The sequence below is a fragment of the Notamacropus eugenii genome, chromosome 1, assembly GCF_028372415.1.
Source record: "Notamacropus eugenii isolate mMacEug1 chromosome 1, mMacEug1.pri_v2, whole genome shotgun sequence".
NCBI classification, from domain to species: domain Eukaryota; kingdom Metazoa; phylum Chordata; class Mammalia; order Diprotodontia; family Macropodidae; genus Notamacropus; species Notamacropus eugenii.
This window is the reverse complement of record NC_092872.1, coordinates 350,270,615-350,290,563: the sequence shown is the minus strand read 5'-3', so window position 1 is coordinate 350,290,563 and position 19,949 is coordinate 350,270,615. Positions and strand designations below refer to the sequence as shown.

The 19,949-nt window shown below is 40.4% G+C and overlaps 1 protein-coding gene across 1 annotated transcript in view; it reads right to left on the bottom strand.

Annotated features, from left to right (window-relative positions):
- Window positions 1-14,531, bottom strand: part of CDC42BPB (CDC42 binding protein kinase beta) — a 154,806-nt gene extending 140,275 nt beyond the window's left edge. The window contains exon 1 of the mRNA XM_072630158.1: window positions 14,014-14,531. Within this exon, the coding sequence (XP_072486259.1) occupies window positions 14,014-14,188 (175 nt within the window). The 5' untranslated portion in view covers window positions 14,189-14,531. The remainder of the gene's footprint in view (window positions 1-14,013) is intronic.
- Between the last annotated feature and the right edge of the window lie 5,418 nt (window positions 14,532-19,949).

The window sequence follows — 19,949 nt, the reverse complement described above, 5'->3', positions numbered from 1 at the left end:
TTATTACAATCACTTATCTCCAGGAAAAAATATTTTTTAAAAAATAAACTATCAATAATTTTGTGAGATGTAATAAGATAATAAATGTTACGGTTTATCAAAACTGTCAGTACTCCTATCCCCCCAAAAAAATTGTTACTGGAAGGGAATCAGATAACACAGGAAAAGGGAAGCACTACACACTATGAAACAATAATTTAAGCCAAAATACATAAAAATCAATAACTATTTTAATATTCAAAACTGGAATGCCATATTTTTTAGGTTAAAATGCTTTTAGGAAAAACTACACAAAATAGATTTGATTTAAGATATGTAATGAAAATTCATATACTGTAGCCTTTCTCTAAATTCCTCAATTCAGTCAATTAATACACATTTAGTAAGCCCTAACTATGTGTCACTAGGCTAAGCATTGGGGATACAAAGACAAAACATGGTCCTTGCCCTCCAGAAGTTCACATCCTAACTAAAGAGACAATATGCAGACAACCTCGTACATACAAGCTATATACAATGCAAATGGAAAGTTATCTCAGAGGAAAGGCACAAAGGCTGAAAAGCAGAAAAGACTTCCTGCAGAAGGTGAGATCGCTGAACCGTGAAGGAAGTGAGGAAACAGAGGTAAGAGAAAGCATCCCAGGCATGGGGGGGGGGAGGGGCGGTGTACCACTGAAAAAGCAGACAATAGATGGAATGAAGAGCGTTAAGGGTCATATTTGAGGAACGGAAAGTACTCCAGTGTCAATCAAGTATGTGAGAATAAGGTGTAGGAAGACTAGAGAGGTTAATAAGGGGTCAAATTGTGAAGAACTCTAATAGACAATCAGAGAAGTTTATACTTGACCCTGGGAGTGAGTGGAAATCACCGAAGTTTACAGAGTAAGGACATGATATGGTCATAACTGCAGTCTAGGAAAATCACACTTCACCTGTGTGAAGTTTGGATTGTAATGAGCAAGGCAGAGGCAGAGACACTGTAATACAGGTAGGAAGTGAAAAGGACCTGAGCCAGAAGACAGTTGTGTGAGTGGAGAGAAGGAAACACAAGAGAAGGTAATGTGAAAACAAAATCTGACAACAGATCAGGTACATTGGATGAGTACAAGTGAGGAGTACAGGAAGCACCAAAGTTAGAAGCCTGGGTGACTGGAGGATGGCAGTGCCCTAAGTAGTAACAGGGGAGCTGGGAAGAAAGGAAGGTTAGTTTGAGGGCAAAAGACAAGGAGTTGTTTTAGACATGCTGAGTTTGAGATATTTATGCAACATTCAGGTCAAGATGTCCAAGAGGAAGACAGAGATGTATAACTGTGACTCAGCAGGGAGAAGAGGGCTAGCTATATAAATATGGGGGATCATCTGCATAGAAATGATAACTGAATCCATGGAAGCTAAGGAGAACACCAAGGAAGAGAGAGTATAGGGTCAAAAGAGAAAGGAGCCCAGGACAGAACTTTGGGGGCCACCCACAGGCAGATATAGAAAAGGGGACTGTGAAGAAAAGGATGGATAAGAGGAGAATCAAGAGAGCAGTGTCATGAAAACCCAGAAGGAAACTGTGATTAAATGCTGCACAGTTCAAAAAAGATAAGAAAAAAAGGCCATCAGATTTGGCAATGAAGAGATAATTGGTAACTTTGGAGAGGGCAATTTCAATTGAATGATGAGGTTATAAACCATATTGGAAAAGAATTTTTGAGAGGAAAGGAAGTCAAAAAAATTGAGCCTAAAAGCATAAACAGCTTTCTCAAGGCAGTTAGCCATGAAGGATAATAGGGAGAAAGAATGATAGCTACTGGATATTGTTGGATCAAGTGAGAGTTTTTTAAAGGATAAAGGAAACACAATCATATTTGTAGAAAGCAGGGAAGCAGACAGTAGAAAGGGAGATCTGGGAAGATTCTAACTGCCAATAAAGAGCTGGCTGTGATTTGAATATCAATTATCCCTCCATAAACTACAATAAATCCCTAGACAAACGAGAAACTACTCCAAAAATAAATATCTACTGATGAATTTTTAAAGGAAGTCAACTCTAGTGAACCAGTAAAAATCATTAGTAAACTCTGATTGATCAGACTATTCACTCAACAAATATTTTTTTAGCAAAAACTGTTAAGGATATAAAGAAAGCTTTAAAAAACTATCTATGCCCATAACAAGCTTACAGTTACAATTTCATTTGCAGCTATAAAAATAACACTTTCTACATTTGGGATAATCTATTTTAAACTGAGAAATTATCATTTAAAATGGCAAAAATCTTCCTCTATCTTTTTTGGTCTTTGTATGAACTAGAAGAAAAAGAATGAGTTCACCACACAATCTAATTTAAATTTCTGTAGAACATCAACCATAAAAATGGCAACTATCTGGGAAAAATTACCCAAGGAACCCAGGCTTATCTTAGGTAAATGTACAAATGTATATTTCTTTTTCTAACATGATCTAATTAGTATTAAATTCACATTTCACAAGCCTTCTATATCTTAGAAGACTGTTTTCATGGGTTATAACTTTACACAGTTCCTTCCTTCCATGTAATAAGTGCTTAATAAATGTGTGCTGAATTTAATTGGACAAAAAACAAATTTAAAAAATTCCTATCTCCTGAATGCCAATCTTCTGGTGGTGTCCTACTACAGCAGAGCAAAAATATACCCTAAATATCCATGGGTGATTACATTAATGGTGGATCACTTCCACTGGTTTCACAGTTCTCAAATAGGAATCTGAGAAGGTAAAAGCTAAGAGGGACCTTATAGATCATCTAGTTCAACCCTTGTTTTTTAGAGACAAAGAAACTGAGGCCCGGAAAGTAAAGGTAATTACCTACAGGTACGAGAGCTGGGCATTGACAAATCTGTATTTCAATTTTCAAGATAGACCACACATTTTCAAATCAGTCACCTTGACAAAACAAGTCAATTTTAGAGTTTGTTTCCCAAGGTCAACAGTCTTAAATGTCTACTTCAATTAAACTACAGTGAATCAACAAATAAATCTTTTGGGTTTTTCTGATGAAGTTAAAAATTTTAAAATAAATCATTGCTTTTAAACATATACCCTCTAAATATAAAATTTATGTATCTTAAGTAGTGACATGTTTAGGGACTTTCAAAAAAGAACACACTTTAGAGCAACATATACTCAAGACTAGTCTTTCCAACTATTGATGTAAATCCATCTTGATTTGAAATGAATAGAGAAATTTATTTTCAATGAGTATTTTCATACTACAGGATGAAAATGCAATACAGTGCTAAATTAATAAATGTATGGATGCCTTTAAAAGTTAGTTCAATCCCCCAAAGTCTGCTGTTCCCTTCTTCTGATAAGCATACGTTTACCTTATAATTTCACTTCTGCTATTTGTTAGAAAAATGAATTGGAGATATTTCTTATTCTGTTGGCAAGACTTTCAAAGGGATCAAAGGATGATAGATGAAGAGTCAGAAAGGACCTCAGAGGTTAATTACTCTAATCCTCTCATTTTACAAATGAGCAAATTGACTCATGGAGGTTAAGTGACTGGACAAAGGTCACACAAGACACTACAAGTAGGAGGAGAAAATTGGAGCCCAAGTCTTCTGAATCCAAAGTCACTTATCCTAACACTTTAGCACTCCTATTAATATAGCACTTTGTACTCATCACATTTTCATATTTTACCTAAATGATTTAATTCTTATTAAACTTTGTTTATTTTGGCTATAGTCATAAGATTAAAGGCTAGAAGTAACTTTAGAGACCATCAATTCCAGATCTCTTATTATATAGATGAGGAAACTGATTAATGTCATATGCAAGATCAAATATGAAATAAAATAAGGATTCAAATTCAAAGTAATCAGAATTCTCTGCAAATAATGACAGCATTTCACCACAGAAGAGTTTACTACTTTTCATTGCAAATATCTGACATTTCATCAAAATGTCTAGATCTAGGAATATAATCACCATCTCTATAGGAAGATGTATTCCAAACTCCAAACAACCAACTTGCAATCAAAGTTTTAGAACACAGCCATTTGTAAATGGGGTTTGGCTTTGTTTTCATTTTTACTTGAGCAAGACAGCAGTATTAGAATAAGGGCTTCTGAAGGAGAAAGCATACATTTAGATCAAAAAAATCATGTAGTTTTAAGCAAACAAAACACATTACTTTCTCCTATCTCATATTTAAATAATCAAGTAACAAACATTTATTAAGCGCTTACCATGTGCCAGACACTGTGCTAACAGGTAGGGATATAAAGAAAAAGGACATAGAGCCCCTGCCGGCTTTCATGGTATAGTGAAGTTCTATAAAAACTGAAAATGAGGAGGAATAGGTTAGTGCAGTCCCTCACTAGGGGAGACTAGGAGAGGCAGAGCACTTCCTGGAGGATGTGAGAGTTTAACTAAATCATTAAGAACAAGCAGAATGTATAAATAATAAGACAAGAAGACATGGAATCACAGAAAGTTAGAAGTAGCCTTAGAGAGTTCTAATCAAACTCCCTCATTTTATAGTTGAGGAATGTATCACAAGGAGGGACAATAGCACAGAAAAAGACATGGAAGAGGAATAAACATGCCTGCCATATGAGTAAGAAAAACTGCTTATATATAAAAGAATTTGTGGTAAAGACAGAAAAAGATAAATTTGCCAAAAAGCAAAATAGGGTTCTGTTATGGAGAGTCTTGAAAGCTGGGTTGAGGATTTTAGAATTTACACCACAGGCCAGTGTTTTTCAAATTAAGTACCACAGTCTCTGGGGAAAATTTTTTAATGGCAAATGAGAAAACACAGCAACCTTTAGCTGCTTTGCCATCTGCACTGGGTCCATACAATTTATGTGTTCAGTCAATGTAGACTAGTAATAATTGATCATGTGACTAAAAAGTTCAATTCAAGATCAACAAGGAGCCATCATTGAGTACTCCCAATCTGGCCCACAATTTATCAGTTTGTCACAGTAGAGTTACAAAATAAGTGCCTTTTTTATTCTTAAGTTTTGTTTGGTTTTTACCATAATTTTTTTTGTATCAACATCCACGATAGATCAATAGGTAAAATACGTAAGGTAAAATAGGTAAGTTTGAAGAGATCAGGGAAAAAAATAAATAACCAAGAATCTGACAATGAAATAAACATCCAATAACCTAATCTGGTAACAAATTCCATTACAGAAGATACATAAATATGACACTAACAATCTCTGATCCAATTTTATTTCTAATATTCCTAACATAACGGGGCTAGTTGCCAAATCAAAAAAAAACCTATGAGACAAAGGGACATTTTGCTAACAAAACACAACAAATTTAATTTTAAAATTATCACATTTTTCAGCAAAATTTTGAGCAGAAAAAACCCTAAATATCAGTTGGTTTACATAAAAAGGTAAAAAATTGTTCACATACCACAGTGTGACTGTTTCTAACTATAAAATATTTATTGATAGCAATCATTTTCCTCTCCTTAATTTGCTTGCAACATCGTTAGATTAAAAACAAAACTGATCTGAAAATAGAATTTTTAAAATTCAGGATTACATTATATGATATAAATAATAGTACGCATTTTTAGAATCATTTAAGAATATTTATTTCAAGAGTTCCACCAAAGTTATATTTAAAGTGAAGGGGTCTGCCACACTGCTGAAGGAAATAGGGAACCCACTGAGAATTTTTAATAAGATTAATGATGTGATTAAGGACAACATGTACTGCTCATTTTAACACTTTAACTATTTGTGATTTTGTTGGTATGGGTATTTTCTTTAATAAACTCAACTTTGTAGGCAAGTTTTCAAAAGTTTAGGGGTAAAAACATTCATTATGAGCCTCTGAATTCAGTTGATTCTCAGACAAAAGATACATAGTTGATTACTGTTCAATTCATGTATGGATTTAGAAAGGACCTTAGAGGCCATCAAGTCCAACCCTTAATTTTTCAATTGAGAAAACAGAAGTTCAAGTTATTTACCCAAATCACACAGCTATAATGTCTGAAGCAATATTTGAACTTAAAACCTTCTTAACTCCAAGACCAGTGTTCTTATGGCATCTTACCTACTCAAAAACCCATTCCAGTTTAAGAAAACAGTTCTAACTTGTTTTCTGCTGGCATAACCATGAAGAATTCAGAGAAATCCATCTCAATGCTATGAAAAGACAATGGAACAGAGACTTAATAGAGGGACAAAAAGCAGCACTTGAAGAGGTATGGAAGTTAGACTAGAGGCAGGGAAGCCAGCTAACAGACTTAAAGCTCTTTCTATTACTGCACAACGTGGACCAGAGTGATGGCAACGAGAATGATGAGTATAAGATGATGCAAAAAAAGAGGATATTTCAAGGCAGAAGTCAAACTAGGAAAGTAGTTTACAGTTTTTCATGAGAGAAGTGAATGAATATTTGTCTAGGTACCACAGAAATATTTTCAAGACCTAAAGGCACTCTCCTTGCTGTCTGAAACCAAGCAGTAAGATCAAATGACCTTTTGAGATCCTTTTTAGCTCCAGATGCTTTTAGTTCCAGATGCTTTTAGCTCCATGATGCTACAGATCTACAATGATTTGTTAGGTTTTTATTACTAGTCTATTCTCTCCCCATAAATAAACTTCATGCAAAAGACACCAACATGGCCAAGATGAGATAATCCAATTATTTTTCTGGGCATGCTTAATTCATCCTTTGCTAATAAAGGGGAAATATCCAAAGTTCTCTCTTGTAAAATCCTGTCACTTCACAAAATTTTTATTTAAAAATGATTTGTAACCTGTTACCTAAAGGTCAATAAAAACCAACCAGAAAACTGATGAATATATTGTACAGATCAAGTTGTGAAATACAAAGCAATGTCAGTCTTCTACAGAAAAAACACAGAAATGACATACAGACTCCCGATTTCAAATCCAGCATTCTTGCCATTGCACCAAACTACTTCCCTAGGAATTGTCTAAGAGACTGATAATGTCCACACACAGGACATTTACTAACCAACTTGCTATCTTTTTTTAAAAAGGGAAGGAGGGAGTTAGGGAAGAGGAAGGGAGGAAGGGAGGAAGGGAGGAAGGAAGAAAGGAAGGAAGGAAGGAAGGAAGGAAGGAAGGAAGGAAGGAAGGAAGGAAGGAAGGAAGGAAGGAAGGAAGGAAGACTAATGTTAAATTACAAAGAACAAGCTTGGTTCCAAGTAACAGACATCACTCTTCTAAATCCATCCTCATTTTTCAACTGAAACTGCCCTCTCCAAAGTTAACAATTACCTCTTCACTGCCAAATCTTAATAGCCTTTTCTCAATCTTTCTTGAACCATGTGTACAGCATTTGATGACTATCCAGACTACATTTCACTCTCTGGGTTTTCATTTAACTGCTCTCTCCTGGTTTTCCTCCTATCCATCCTGTTCCTTCATAGTCTCTTTTACTGCATCTTCATCTCTACTACCTGTGAGTATACTCCAAGACTCTATCCTAGGCCCCTTTCTCTTTTGACTCTATACTCTTACACATCTCTTCAGCTTCCATGGATTCAATAATCATCTCTATGCTGATGATTCCCAGATCTATATACCCAGTCCTGGTCTCTTGGATGAACTACAATCATGTTATCTCCAACTGATTTTTGGACATCTTGAACTGGGTACTGTGTAAATATGTCAGAAACTCAACCTGTCCAAAACAGATTTCCTTGTTTTTTGCCCCAAAACTTTTCCTTCTTCCAAACTTCCCTATCACTAGTGAGGGAACTACTCTCCTCCCAGACATACAGACTTATAACCTCAGTGCTATTCTGTACTCTTCACTTCCACTCACCCCACAAATCCAAACTTTTGACAGATCTTATATAGTTTAAACCTTCATAAAATCATTTCATATATATCCCCTTCTTTCTATACAATTCTAGTTCAGACATTCCATCTTTCATGCCTGGACTACTAAAATACTCTTTTGGTTAAAGGTTCTGCCTCAAGTCTCTTCCCACTCCAATCCATCTTCCACTCAGCTGGCAAGGTGACTTTTCTAATGCAATTCTTTCCTCAATCACTAAATTCCAGTGGCTCCCTCTTACCTGCAGGGCCAAGTATAAACTTTTCTCTGAGGCATTTAAAGCTCTTCATCATACCACTCTTTTCCATCTTTCTGGCCTCCTTATGTATTCTACAATGCTTAAGTTCAGTTCCTCAAGCATCACTCCTTTTCTTGACTCCTTGCTTTCCACTGGCTATCTCTCATTCATGGAATGCTCTGTCCCCTTCAATTCTGCCTCTTAGTGTCTTTGAATCACCTCAAATTGTATTTTCTGCAAGAGACCTTTCCTGGTTCTCCAATTACTATCTTTCCCTTTCAGATTACTTTCATCTAAGCTGCATGTATCTTTTATATACCTAAACATTTACAGGTAAAGGAGTAGAAAGAGAACTGGGCCTGGAGTCAGAAGGATCTGAGGTCAAATTCAGACTGAGACAATTACTAGGTGTGACCCTTAACCTGTCTGACTTCCTCAGCTCTAAAATGGAGATCACAGTGTGATCATACTACATACATCACCTACCTCACAGGACTGTTATGTGGACAAAATGAGATTATTATTGATAAAGCACTTAGTAGAGGGCCTGGTGCATGCACAGTAAATGCTCAATAAATGCTCACTTCCTTTCCCATTAAGATGTACACTTTTTTGAGATTACCAACTGGTTTTTACTGGGGTGGGTTTTTTTTTTTGCCTTTCTTTGTATCACCAACACTAAGCATATTGCTTGGCATGTCTGAGGTATTTAATAAATGCTTACTGATTGACACTTCCTCCTCATTTTGCAGAGGTCAGAGTTCATGGAGGTGGAATATTACATGCAGAATCATAATCATTCAATGATTCTGATCAGTTTTGCCAATTATTTTTTTCTTTTTAAGAAATTTGCTATAAGAGACTGGTCAATGGGAGAGGAGAAGAGAAGAGATCCAGAGGGAAATGTAGGCAATATAAAAAAACCAAAAATACTAATAAAAAATTCTTTAAAAAGAAAAAAAGTAAAGATGGAAGCAAGAGTGGCAAGTAATGTTGGATGAACAAAGTCAGAAGCACCAAAGATCAGGAGATAAGGCTACAAAGGAAAGCTTCATACAATAAAAAAATTTCTTTTCTTTTAAAAAAAGTTATACAAAAGAAAAGAGAATTTAAAAAAGAAATGGGACCTATGCTCAGTTGGATGGGCTACAGAGAGAAGAATGAAAGACAGATTTGCATCTGTTTTCTATGCTAAGGAGAATGAACTTTGGATCTCATAGATCCAAAATGGTTAATAGTCTTAGATTATACGGTCTCTACCTCCCAAATCTGAAATTCTGTGATGAAAGGCTTGTTTTTTAAATTATAAATTTTATAAAAATAATTTAAAAGAAATTCACAAGACAATATTTTTATTTGAAGACATCCTTTCAAAAAAAGAAAATTAATTTAACTACATTTTGAAGAGAAACTTAAAGACAAATAAGGAGAAACCATTGTCCTTCCAATACAACCTCCATGACAATCAGAAGTCAAAAATACCTCTTTTATGATTTAAACTTCCTTTGTCTACTTTCAAATTTCCGAAAAAAAGTAATTTCTCAGAAAAATTTAGGCTGAATTTGTATGTTAATTTCAAAGGAAGTTTGATTCAATAACTTCCAGCATTCTGACTTTGGAGTCAGTAAAGATTACTACAAATCACATTTTCGTTATTCTGTTCCTCAGAGGGGCAAGACATAAACTTTAAGCCTCATTTTCTTGATTTGTGAAATAGGGGGAAAATACTTGTACTATGTAAAGCTTACGATTATAATGAAGGAAGCATTTCTTAAGCCTTAAAACACTCTATAAGTGTGAATTAGTATTACAATTAGAATTAGGTTATTATTATTATCCCAACTAGATTCTTTTAGTTTATCCTGGATACTTTAGTTAGCTTCCTTTTGCTAATAAAGCTTGACCTTCTTCCTAGGGTTGAACTATGTGTCTAGAATAGTTCTCAAACACATAATCCAAACTGCGGTCCAAATTTACTAGCCACATTTTGCCTCACTAATTCAGGACAAGCACACATAACAATCCTTGTACGTAACATCAAAATCATAAAGAACTGTGATCATGCTAACCCTCCTCACTGCAGTGAGCACAAAGGGAGTGCTACCATTGCAGGCAAAACTGGAACCAAATGAAATCTAACAAGTGCTCTCCCTTTTCCTAAGTGAAAGTGATTTCACAGAGAAGCTAGAAATTCCCAAAAATATTTCCCAAATAAAACAAAATTCAATCTAAAAATTGTGCCATGATCTCCAAAAATATTATGGCTGACATAGAATTATGAACGGATGTATGATGGGCATAAGTAGGCTGCAGCATGTTGTCAACCATGATTTCTAAACAAACTATCACAATAGGTATGCATTAAGGAAATGACCAACTGCCTACCAGTCATTTAAAAACAGCCAAATTTCAGGCACCTCAGACTCAACATGCCCAAAACAGAAACCATTACCCTTCTCTGAAAACCCAAACCTCTTGTTGAGGCATTAGCATCCTTCCAGTCATCCTCTCACTCTCTTTTACTCCCAATTTACAGCCAATTAATTGATGTCTCATCAACTGTATCCTCCATAATCTACCTAGCTGCTAGATTCTAGTATTTAACTACTTCTCTCCACTCACATAGATACAACCCTATTTTAAGGTCCTCATCACATCTCACTTGGTCTACTACTTCAAGAACCTAATTGGTCTTCCTGCCTTTAAGTCCCTCATCTCTCCAAATCTCCCAGTTACCAATGATTTTCCTAAAACTCAGGTATGACCATGGCATTCCCCTTATTCAATAAACTCCAATAACACTCTATTACTTCTGGGATCAACTACCAACTCCTCTGTTTTGCATTTAAAACACATTCTTCACCCTCCTTATTTTCACCTCCTGAATTTCTACTTTTCTTCAAAGTTCACCTCACATGGAACTTTCTCTGATGTGCTTATATGTACTGTATACAGTACATATATTTGTCTCTTCTTAGCCACATCTTTTCCCTCCCTCTATAAAATGAAAGATCTTTCAGGAAAGGGACTGTTTCATTCTTGTTTTTATATTCCCAGTACTTAACAGTGCCTAGAATCTGTAATGCTTAATATAAGCTTATCAAATGACTGATTGAAATTAGATGGACATTATTAATGCAGTGGTACCTGCAAAATGTTAAAAAGATTAAAAGAAAGGCCTCCAGTGCACTGGGCGGATCCATTATGGAAGATTTATGGGAGGTCATGACAAAGAAGGCTTATATATGGTTACAATAAGTACTTGGAGGAAGTTAACTACATCAATGAGGTCATAGATCTACTGAAGAAATATGCATATATAACTACAAGATTTTAGTACAGAACAAACATGGTAACAAAGACTAAAATTTTATCTACATCCCTTTCCAATTTTGGAAAAGTGTGAAGTTCTTTGGAATGAAGATGCTACATAAATCCAAAATGTTTTACTATACTTTGTCCCTAACGATAACTTATACAAAGTTACATAATTACATGAAGACCCCTACTATAATGTATAATGATTATACCATTAAGAGTTAAAATTTACCAATTTCAGTATCACACATTTAACAGTTTTGTTTTCCTATTCAAGTCCACTTACAATTTACAGTGACGAGTCACAAATGAGCTACAGAGAGCTGGAACCTAAATTATTTGTCAGTTCAACTGCACAATGAATACCAATATAAAAGTTACCCAATCTTAAGAATGACGACCATACAGCTATCAGGTTGCTCATTCTACTAAACCTAACAGATCAATTCTATATCATCCAACAACTGATGCCTTACTCTCATCCCTTAACTTGTAATCTTGTCCTGGCCTTTCAAAATCAAGTGGTTGATAAAGGAAGAATGGAAGCCACAGTATTTAGAAAATAAGTAAATATAAAGCCTCAAACCATCCCTTTTAAAAGCAGATGTAACATTGGTTAATAATTCAATTGTACATTGTACTATTGACCCTGAAAAGGGGATCAAAGGAAATGAAACCAATTCGTTAATATCGCATGTAACAAAGAATGGTGGCACCCAAAGAAATTGAACAGAACCAGCAACTTTTTCAGTGCATCATTTTCTCGTTGATTTTCCGTGATCTTAACATTTTACCAAGGAGAAGAAAAATTGTCTCAAAATAATTCAACATTTAAAAAAAAAATTTGGTTACCCAAAAGTGGGTTTGTTTTTTTTCAATGTAGCATAAATAGCTTAAGTCTTTAATCAAGAATACAATAATTCACATTTACTGAGTTCCAATGATTATAAATACTTGGCAGAACCTAATCAGTGATATCTGAAATAAGAAGACAAGTATTGAGAACCTATGAGATTTTCACAAGGTACTGACCTAAAGAATGTGGAACTTAAAATAAGGTGCAATCTAAATCTGTAATTCCATGATTTGGGATATTTTTACTCTGCCTTCCTACTGCTTTGTATGGAAGAACACCAAAGCCCTTACACTAGGTAATCTACAGGGATAAGAATGGAGTTTGAGAACTCCCAGATGAAGAAATTCCCTCTGTCAATGCAGGTTAGTACCTTCTCTTAGAGTTGCCTAGAACAGAAAGGTGATTTGCCCAGGGTCAGCAGACAGTATCAAAGGACAAAACTCAAACCTGGGTCCTCCTCCCTGGAGTTCAGTACTATGCCCACTACACCAGGCTGCCTTTTAGGTAGAAAAGGGTTTAATCACCTAACATGCAAAGTTCTACCTACTATTTCACAAGAACTGCTTTTTTAAAGTTTTTTTTAATTTGTTCAGACTTTTCTCCTAATAGATCTTTAGAGATATTTATTCAAGCATCATTTGGAGGACTGCCTAAAGCACGATGAGCCTCTACCAACAGGAAAGGGAGAAAAAGTCTATTGTCCCACAGTTTGGATTTCCGGCTACCTCCAAATAATATCATCACAAACACATCGCCATCACGTTGAAAATAATCTCATCGGCAAAGATATTAGTGGACATAAAAATGCAACACCTCTGGAGTTGGTATTGGAAAGACAACACTGAAAAATCATCTGAACAGTGGTCATGGAGGTGTCCCTAGCCTTTGACAGATCAACAGATGCTAGGCCCCAAGTAACAGGAAATTGGGAAGGGAGGAGTGGGACAGAAACCAGAAGTGGATAATAGGGTAGAAGGGCAAAGTCTAGGTCTACCTTCTACCTTCCCCTCCCTTCCACACATTCCTCTCCCCCTCTCTCAGCACTTAATGTGTGTTACACATCCTAGAATGCAGCTTATGGACTCCTCTCATGGGCAGTGCACCAGAGACCAAGGGTTAAGTTTGGCTGCCAAAGGGGTGGGGGTGGTGAGGAGCGGATATCCCAGCGAGCTCGGCAGGATATGATATCCTAGGGGCTGATCTAGGAAGCTGTACATAGTGAGTGCTATTAGGGGAATCAGGGACATGGCAGGAGATGCAGCCCTCCAAGAGGGAACGGGGGAAAGAGAGTGAAGGCCAAGGAGGTCTGGAGTGGATCGGGAGCAGAGAATTAAAAGGAAAAAATGGGGATCTAAGGTGCAAGATAAGAGGCAGGAGAGTGGGAAAAAGGGGGCAAAGAGAAGGAAGGAAGGAGGGAAAGAAGGAAAGAGGAAGGGAGGGAGGGAGGAAAGAAGGAAGGGAGGGAGGGAGGAAGGAAGGGAGGGAGGAAGAAAGGGAAGGAAGAAGGGAGGGAAGAGGGGGGGAAGGAAGGAGGGAGGGAAGAAGGGAGGGAGGAAGGAAGGAAGAGAGGAAGGGAGGAAGGAAGAGAAGGAGGAAGGAAGGGAGGAAGGAAGGAAGGGAGGAAGGAAAGGAGGGAACGAGGAAGGGAGGAAGGGAAGGAGGGAGGGAGGGAAGGAGGGAGGACGGAAGGAGGTGGAGGAGGGAGGCCCGGGGGAGGAAGGGGACGCCAGGACAAGCGCACAAGGGGAGGGCGCGGCGCGGGGGGGCCGCTCGCACTCACCCCACTCGAGGAACTCGGCCACATACTTGTCCCTGCGCAGGGCCGACTGGCTGCACTCGGTGTAGAGGCAGATGAGCACGTCCAGCAGGGCCTCCACGCTCAGCGAGCTCTCGTTGCGCCACGGCCCGTCCAGGAGCAGCTGCTCCAGCTTCTTGAGCCGCACCTTGGCCGACATGATGCCCGCACGCCCTCGCTCGCTCAGGACGCGGCGCGCGGGGCGGCCTCGGCTCCGCCGCCTGCAAGGCCGGCCAGGCGGAGGCCGCCGCTATCCGCGGCCCGGAGTTAGGGCGAGCCCCCCGGCGATGGAGGGACTGGGCAGCGAGGAGTCCCGGAGCGGGCAACGGCGCGGGGGCGGCGGCGGCCGCTCCCGACTAAGCCGACATCTTCCGGGGCTCCTCCCGAGAAGCGAAGGGTTTGGGGCCCCTGGCCCCTCGGGGCCATGAGCCGGCGCCCTCCCCCAGGCCGCCCCTTGCCCAGCTCAGCCGCGACGCTCCTCACGCACACACACAAGCACACACACAACCAACCCCGCGCCCTCAGCGCGCGCAGCCGCCGTCTCTCCCACGCACGCGCACCCCGCCCGGCCTCCGGCCTCCGGTGGCGGTGGGTTCCGGAGATTCGGGCGATGCGTCCCCGTCCGTCCGTCCGCCCGCCCGCCAGTCGCCTCAGCACCCGAAGCTGCCCGCCTCCTTCCCCGCCCCCCCTTCACCCTGAGCCGGGTGCGTGAGCCAGGCCGGATCGCGGCGCAAGCTCCCAGCCAGCCTGCCAGCCGACCAATCCCGGGGCCGGCCGCCGCCCCCCTCCTCCCCGCCCCGCCCCGCCCGGCCCCTCCCGGCCCCTCCGCGACGCTGACCTCACCGCGCAATTCCTCCCCTCCCTACTTTTCCTCCCTCTGCTCCCGTCCTTTTTCGCCTTTGCGCACCCAGGACGGGGTCTTCGCCGCTTGCCGTAGGCCGGGAGACAGGGAAGGGAGGGGGGAAGGGAGAGGAAGGAGGGTGGGCGAGGCTCCCTGGACTTTCCTGCCCGGAGCTCCGCTCTTCCCACCCCCATCCCAGCCCCCCCATTCCCCTCCACCCCGCGTGCCCGCTGTCGGCTCCCGGGCGTGGCGGTGGTGGAAGTGGGCTGGGGCGCGCACGGGACTCCCCTGGGCTAGGTCCGTGATTGCGCTGACCGCGCGTGGGAGCCGAGGAAACGGGAGGAGGGCGGCGGCCCCGGCCCCGCCGCTCGGCCTGGCTCGGCCACCCCGCAGTCCCCCCTCCGTCCTTGAATGGTGCTTGACGGGCGCGAACGAATTCCCGGGAGGGCTCCGGCAGAGGGGCCCCGAGCGGGAAGGGCCCGTCGTGGGCGCTGGGGGACACCCAGGCTTGTAGGGGACAGGGGGCGAGGGACGAGCTATAAAATGCCCCCCCCGGGGCGCGTCCTGTGTCCGGGTGCGGCGGGCCAGCGTGGCCCCCGCTATCGGAGCGGCGCGGAGGGCAGGGCAGCGCCGCTGGCTCCCGATAAGTGGGCACATTCCTCCTCTGGGCGAGTCCGGGGTCACCTGCAGGCCGGCGGCTCCCTAGGGACGACCTCTGGGTCCGCCCTGGAAGCCCGCCGGACTCAGGACTGTTGGGTGTAGGACAGGCCTTCGGTGCCCGGAGACGATCCAGGCCGTGACAAAGTCATTGTACCGCCGTGTAGGGAGAGGGAGGGCGGGGGTACACATGTAGCATGTAATGTGTGTCTATGTAACTGGTTATGTACGGACACAAAATGCACGGTGTGTGTATGTATGTACGTGCATACATACATTCCACCATGGAGACGTGAATATGTGTGTATTAAATGCACGTATGTGTGTATGCACACATCACATGCGCACACAGAAGCATCCTTTCACTATGGAGATGAGGTGAGTGTGTACATATATATAAAACATACATACGTACACAGGGTCATTGTCCTCCATGGGTAGGTGGGTTTGCATACACATACAAATATATATACTTTTTTACAACTATTGTGTGTATTGTGTGTGTGTGTGTACATATTACAACTGTAGTATAGATACGGATTGTTGATTTTGTATTGGGAGAGAACCAAGTGACATCACCTTACACTGAGTCAGCGTACAGTGTGTCCAGCTGTGGCTGATCAAACTGATAGAAGCTCTGAAGACTCTGCCACAGGTAGGGCACAGCCAGCCCCTATCAGCATTACATGCACCTACCCCCATGGTGTAACAGTGATTCTGCTTGTGTGTACATGTATATATGTTCACACATGTATAGCAACTGTAGTGTTTATATAATATACAAACACATACCTCCATGGTAGAGCAATGATTCTGTCCAAATCCCATCTACACACGTGTATTTTTCTTCTAGGCATTCAAATTCAACAAACATTTTGTTTTGCTCTGTACTGTGTAGAGAGCACTGGAAAGTTTGCATTTGACTAAGACCTTTCCATCATTGACCTCACGGTGTAATAGGAGCAGTGTAACAAGCACATAAGTAAGAATATGGAAGTAATATGTGGTAAGTGCTTGAACCAAAGAAATAAAGTTCTCTGAGTCCCAAAAAGGAAAAGGCCTTTATTTAAGTTGTTTTGTGACCCATCCTTCTGAAATACCAAGGAAATGTTAGGGAGTTTGGTTGGGCTGATTCTGGGGAGAAATAGACTGTAGTCTAAGTAAAGTGGTAGACTAGGAGTCACTGGTACATTAGATGGAATCTAATAAAATGAAATATTTTAGAATAAATGTATGCTTTGGTTAAAAAAAATCAATTTCATAAGTACACTATGGAGAAAGACATGGTTAGCTAGCAATGATGAAAAATCTAGAGGTTTTAATGGACAGCACACTCAGTAGGTGTCAGCAGTGTGGTGCAACATCCAAGAAAGCTTAAGCAGTCTTAGTCTATGTTGACAGAGTCATAGCTTCCAAGAATAAAGATCCCTCTACACCAAGGTCAGATCACATTTGGAGTATTATCTTTAAGGACATTGATCAGTCATGAAAGGCATTGGGTTCTTGTCATGTAAGAATTAGTTGAAATAACTGGGGTTATGTAGCTTGGAGAATAGAAGGCTAAAGAAGGACAGAGCTGTCAAGTATTTGAAGGGTTGTCCTGTGGAAGAGGGATTAGATGTATTATTCTCTTTGGTCTCAAAGGAAAAGAACCAAGAAGAGTGGGCAGAAGCTGAAAAGGGGAAAATTTACGTTTTTTATTAGGAAAAAACTTCCTAATAATTAGAGCTGTCCAGAAAGGCATTGGGCTTTCTCTGGAGTCTTAAAACGGAGGTTGACTCACCTACCTCTCTGATACATTTTCATGGGTATGTGTTGGACTTCAAGTGTGCGTTGGATTCAGTGGCATGGATCTTAACCCTAGAATTGTGTGATTCTGGTCCTCACCAGTCCTAGTGACAGTACCAAGCAGAGTATTTGTAAAGCATGTGTTACAAAAAGGAAGTAACATTTAATATCAGATTGCATACAATCTAATAATCATTGCAAACTATTTGATTACAAATTCCTTGAGAGCTAAGAATGTCTTTAATCATCGCTGATACCTGGCACAGACATATCATAGTCAGCATTTAAATGTATGTTGAAAGACCTAAAGATACCACCTACACAATAAAAATAACAGCATTTATATAGAGCTTTGCCAAGTACTTTGCATATATTATCTCTTATCCTCACAGCTACCGTGTAGATTAAGTGCTATTGTTATCCCTATTTTACTGATGGGGAAACAGACTAACAAAGGTTAAATGATTTGCCTTGGCTCACAGGGCTATTATGTGTCTGAGGCTAGTTCTAAACCCAGATGTTTCTGACTCCAGGTCCAGTGTTTCATCAGCTACACCACCTAATATCTACCCAACTCTTCTCTTCCCACTGAATACCCTATTTACACCTACATAGACTATTTCAGGAACTCCTGAATAGGTGTTCCTATTTCCACTCCCCTCCAATTCACTCTTCATACAATCACATTCTTTATGTGTAGATTTATTGTGTCACTCATCTGTTCAAAAAATGCCAGTGTCTTCTTTCTACAAAATAAAGTTGAAAATTTGCTCCCATTCAAGGTCCTCTAAAATTTGTCACCACCCTATTCTTCCAAGCCTTAATTCATGGTATTCCTTTCCACCCACTCCACTTAACCTTCAACTGCTGAATGGGTCTTGCCTCAAACAAACTGAGACCTGGGAAAGACCTTGGCCAAGGTCTCCCACAGCATCAGGGACCCTCACCAATCATCCTCATCTAGGTCTTGCCACTGGACTTGGATGACTCCAGAGGAGAGAGTGGGGCTGAGGGCTTTGCACAGAGCTGCAAGTCAAGACCTCCCCCTCCTAATGTCATTGGTTCACTTCAAGAATGAAGGACAAACAACTTCACACAAACTATACTATTCCTTGCTCTCTAGAAAACATGAAGCAGCAGCCCATCTTTATGTTTCTTTGTCTCTTCCGTTACCAGTGCTTGGCATGTGCACCTCTCTTGTATTGAATTCCTACTCTTCCTTTAAAAACTGACTCAGATTTTACCCCTGAAGCCAGAGCTGTAACTAGGGCAGTGTGATGAGAGCTTTTCACCTAGGTGCTGCAATTGACAGTATTTAAACAATTGCTGTTTTTCAGGAGTATTAAAACAACCAGCACCTAGTTAGCAAGAAAAATAAAATAGTAATCCACCAGTTGGTGCTTCTCCCCCCAGGATGGCTTCATCCGATTAAATGTCTTTACCTCCCCCATAGTAACTTCTCTAGCAGCCACCTCTTACCACTTTGGGGAGCTACTGTGACTTCCACATCTTGCCCAGGGAGTGTTTTGTGCAGCCAGCCCCAAGTGCCAGAATTGATTGTTGCTTTCCATGACCACACTCATTCTCCCCTCCCACATAAGTGATAATAAACTTTGTTTAGCATCTAACATCTTTATGCTGCATTATTGTGTACTGTAGTTATGTAAATGTGTTATTCCCCCACTAAACCAAAAACTCCTACAGAACCAAGACCATTTATATCTCTCCCCATGCCTAGTGTAGGCTGTATACAAAGTGGGTGCTTAGTAGATGTTAATTCAGTTGAATTTATTTTTTTAAAGTACTAAATTTGAGGCAGTGTAATATAGTAAAAGTAGACTAGACATCTCAGACACTGTGTGACCTTGGGCAATTCCATTTGCCTCAGTTTCCTCATCTGTAAAATGAGCTGGAGAAGGAAATGGCAAACCACTTTTGTATCTTTGCCAAGAAAACTCCAAATGGGGTCACAGAGTCAGACACGACTGAAAACAACAGTAGCAAACTAACAGACCGCTAGAAGTGAGTAGAATATGATCTTGGTTATGTCATTTCCCCAACATCTCCAAAAGGAGATAATTAATAATCCTTATCTTGAACACTTACTGGGACTCATATTCAAATACATTAATGTGAAAGTTTTTGTAAACTATTAAATGCTATACAATTGAACAGTATTGCATTTTTTTAAAGAAACCAGTACTGGTTTTTCCTATCTCTCCTTTATTTTTAGTACTCCTGCCTCTGTATTCTGCCTTCTTTTAATTTTCTTTATTGCCTTAATTTATCTACACTATTTGCAGTTCTAAGATTGGAGAAGCTGTGAATGGAGTTCAGTTCATAGTGGAGAAAGGAATTCAGCAGCCCCTGTATGACAATTGGAATATCTGTAGCTTAATAAAAACAGGTAATTCACTTGTCAGCTAATTAGGAGCCTCATGATTCCCAGGCTGGCAGTCTGTGTCCCTTAAAAGATTATTCTCTGCTTGTGCCTTCCTGAGCCTCAAACCCTCCTGAGAGATAGGTGGTGGGGTTGCTGCTTTTTGTTCTTGCGCCTGAGAGGGTCTCAGAGCTAAAAGGACCTCTAAGATCATTGAGGCCAACCCCTGATTTTACAGTTATGGAAACTGGTTCA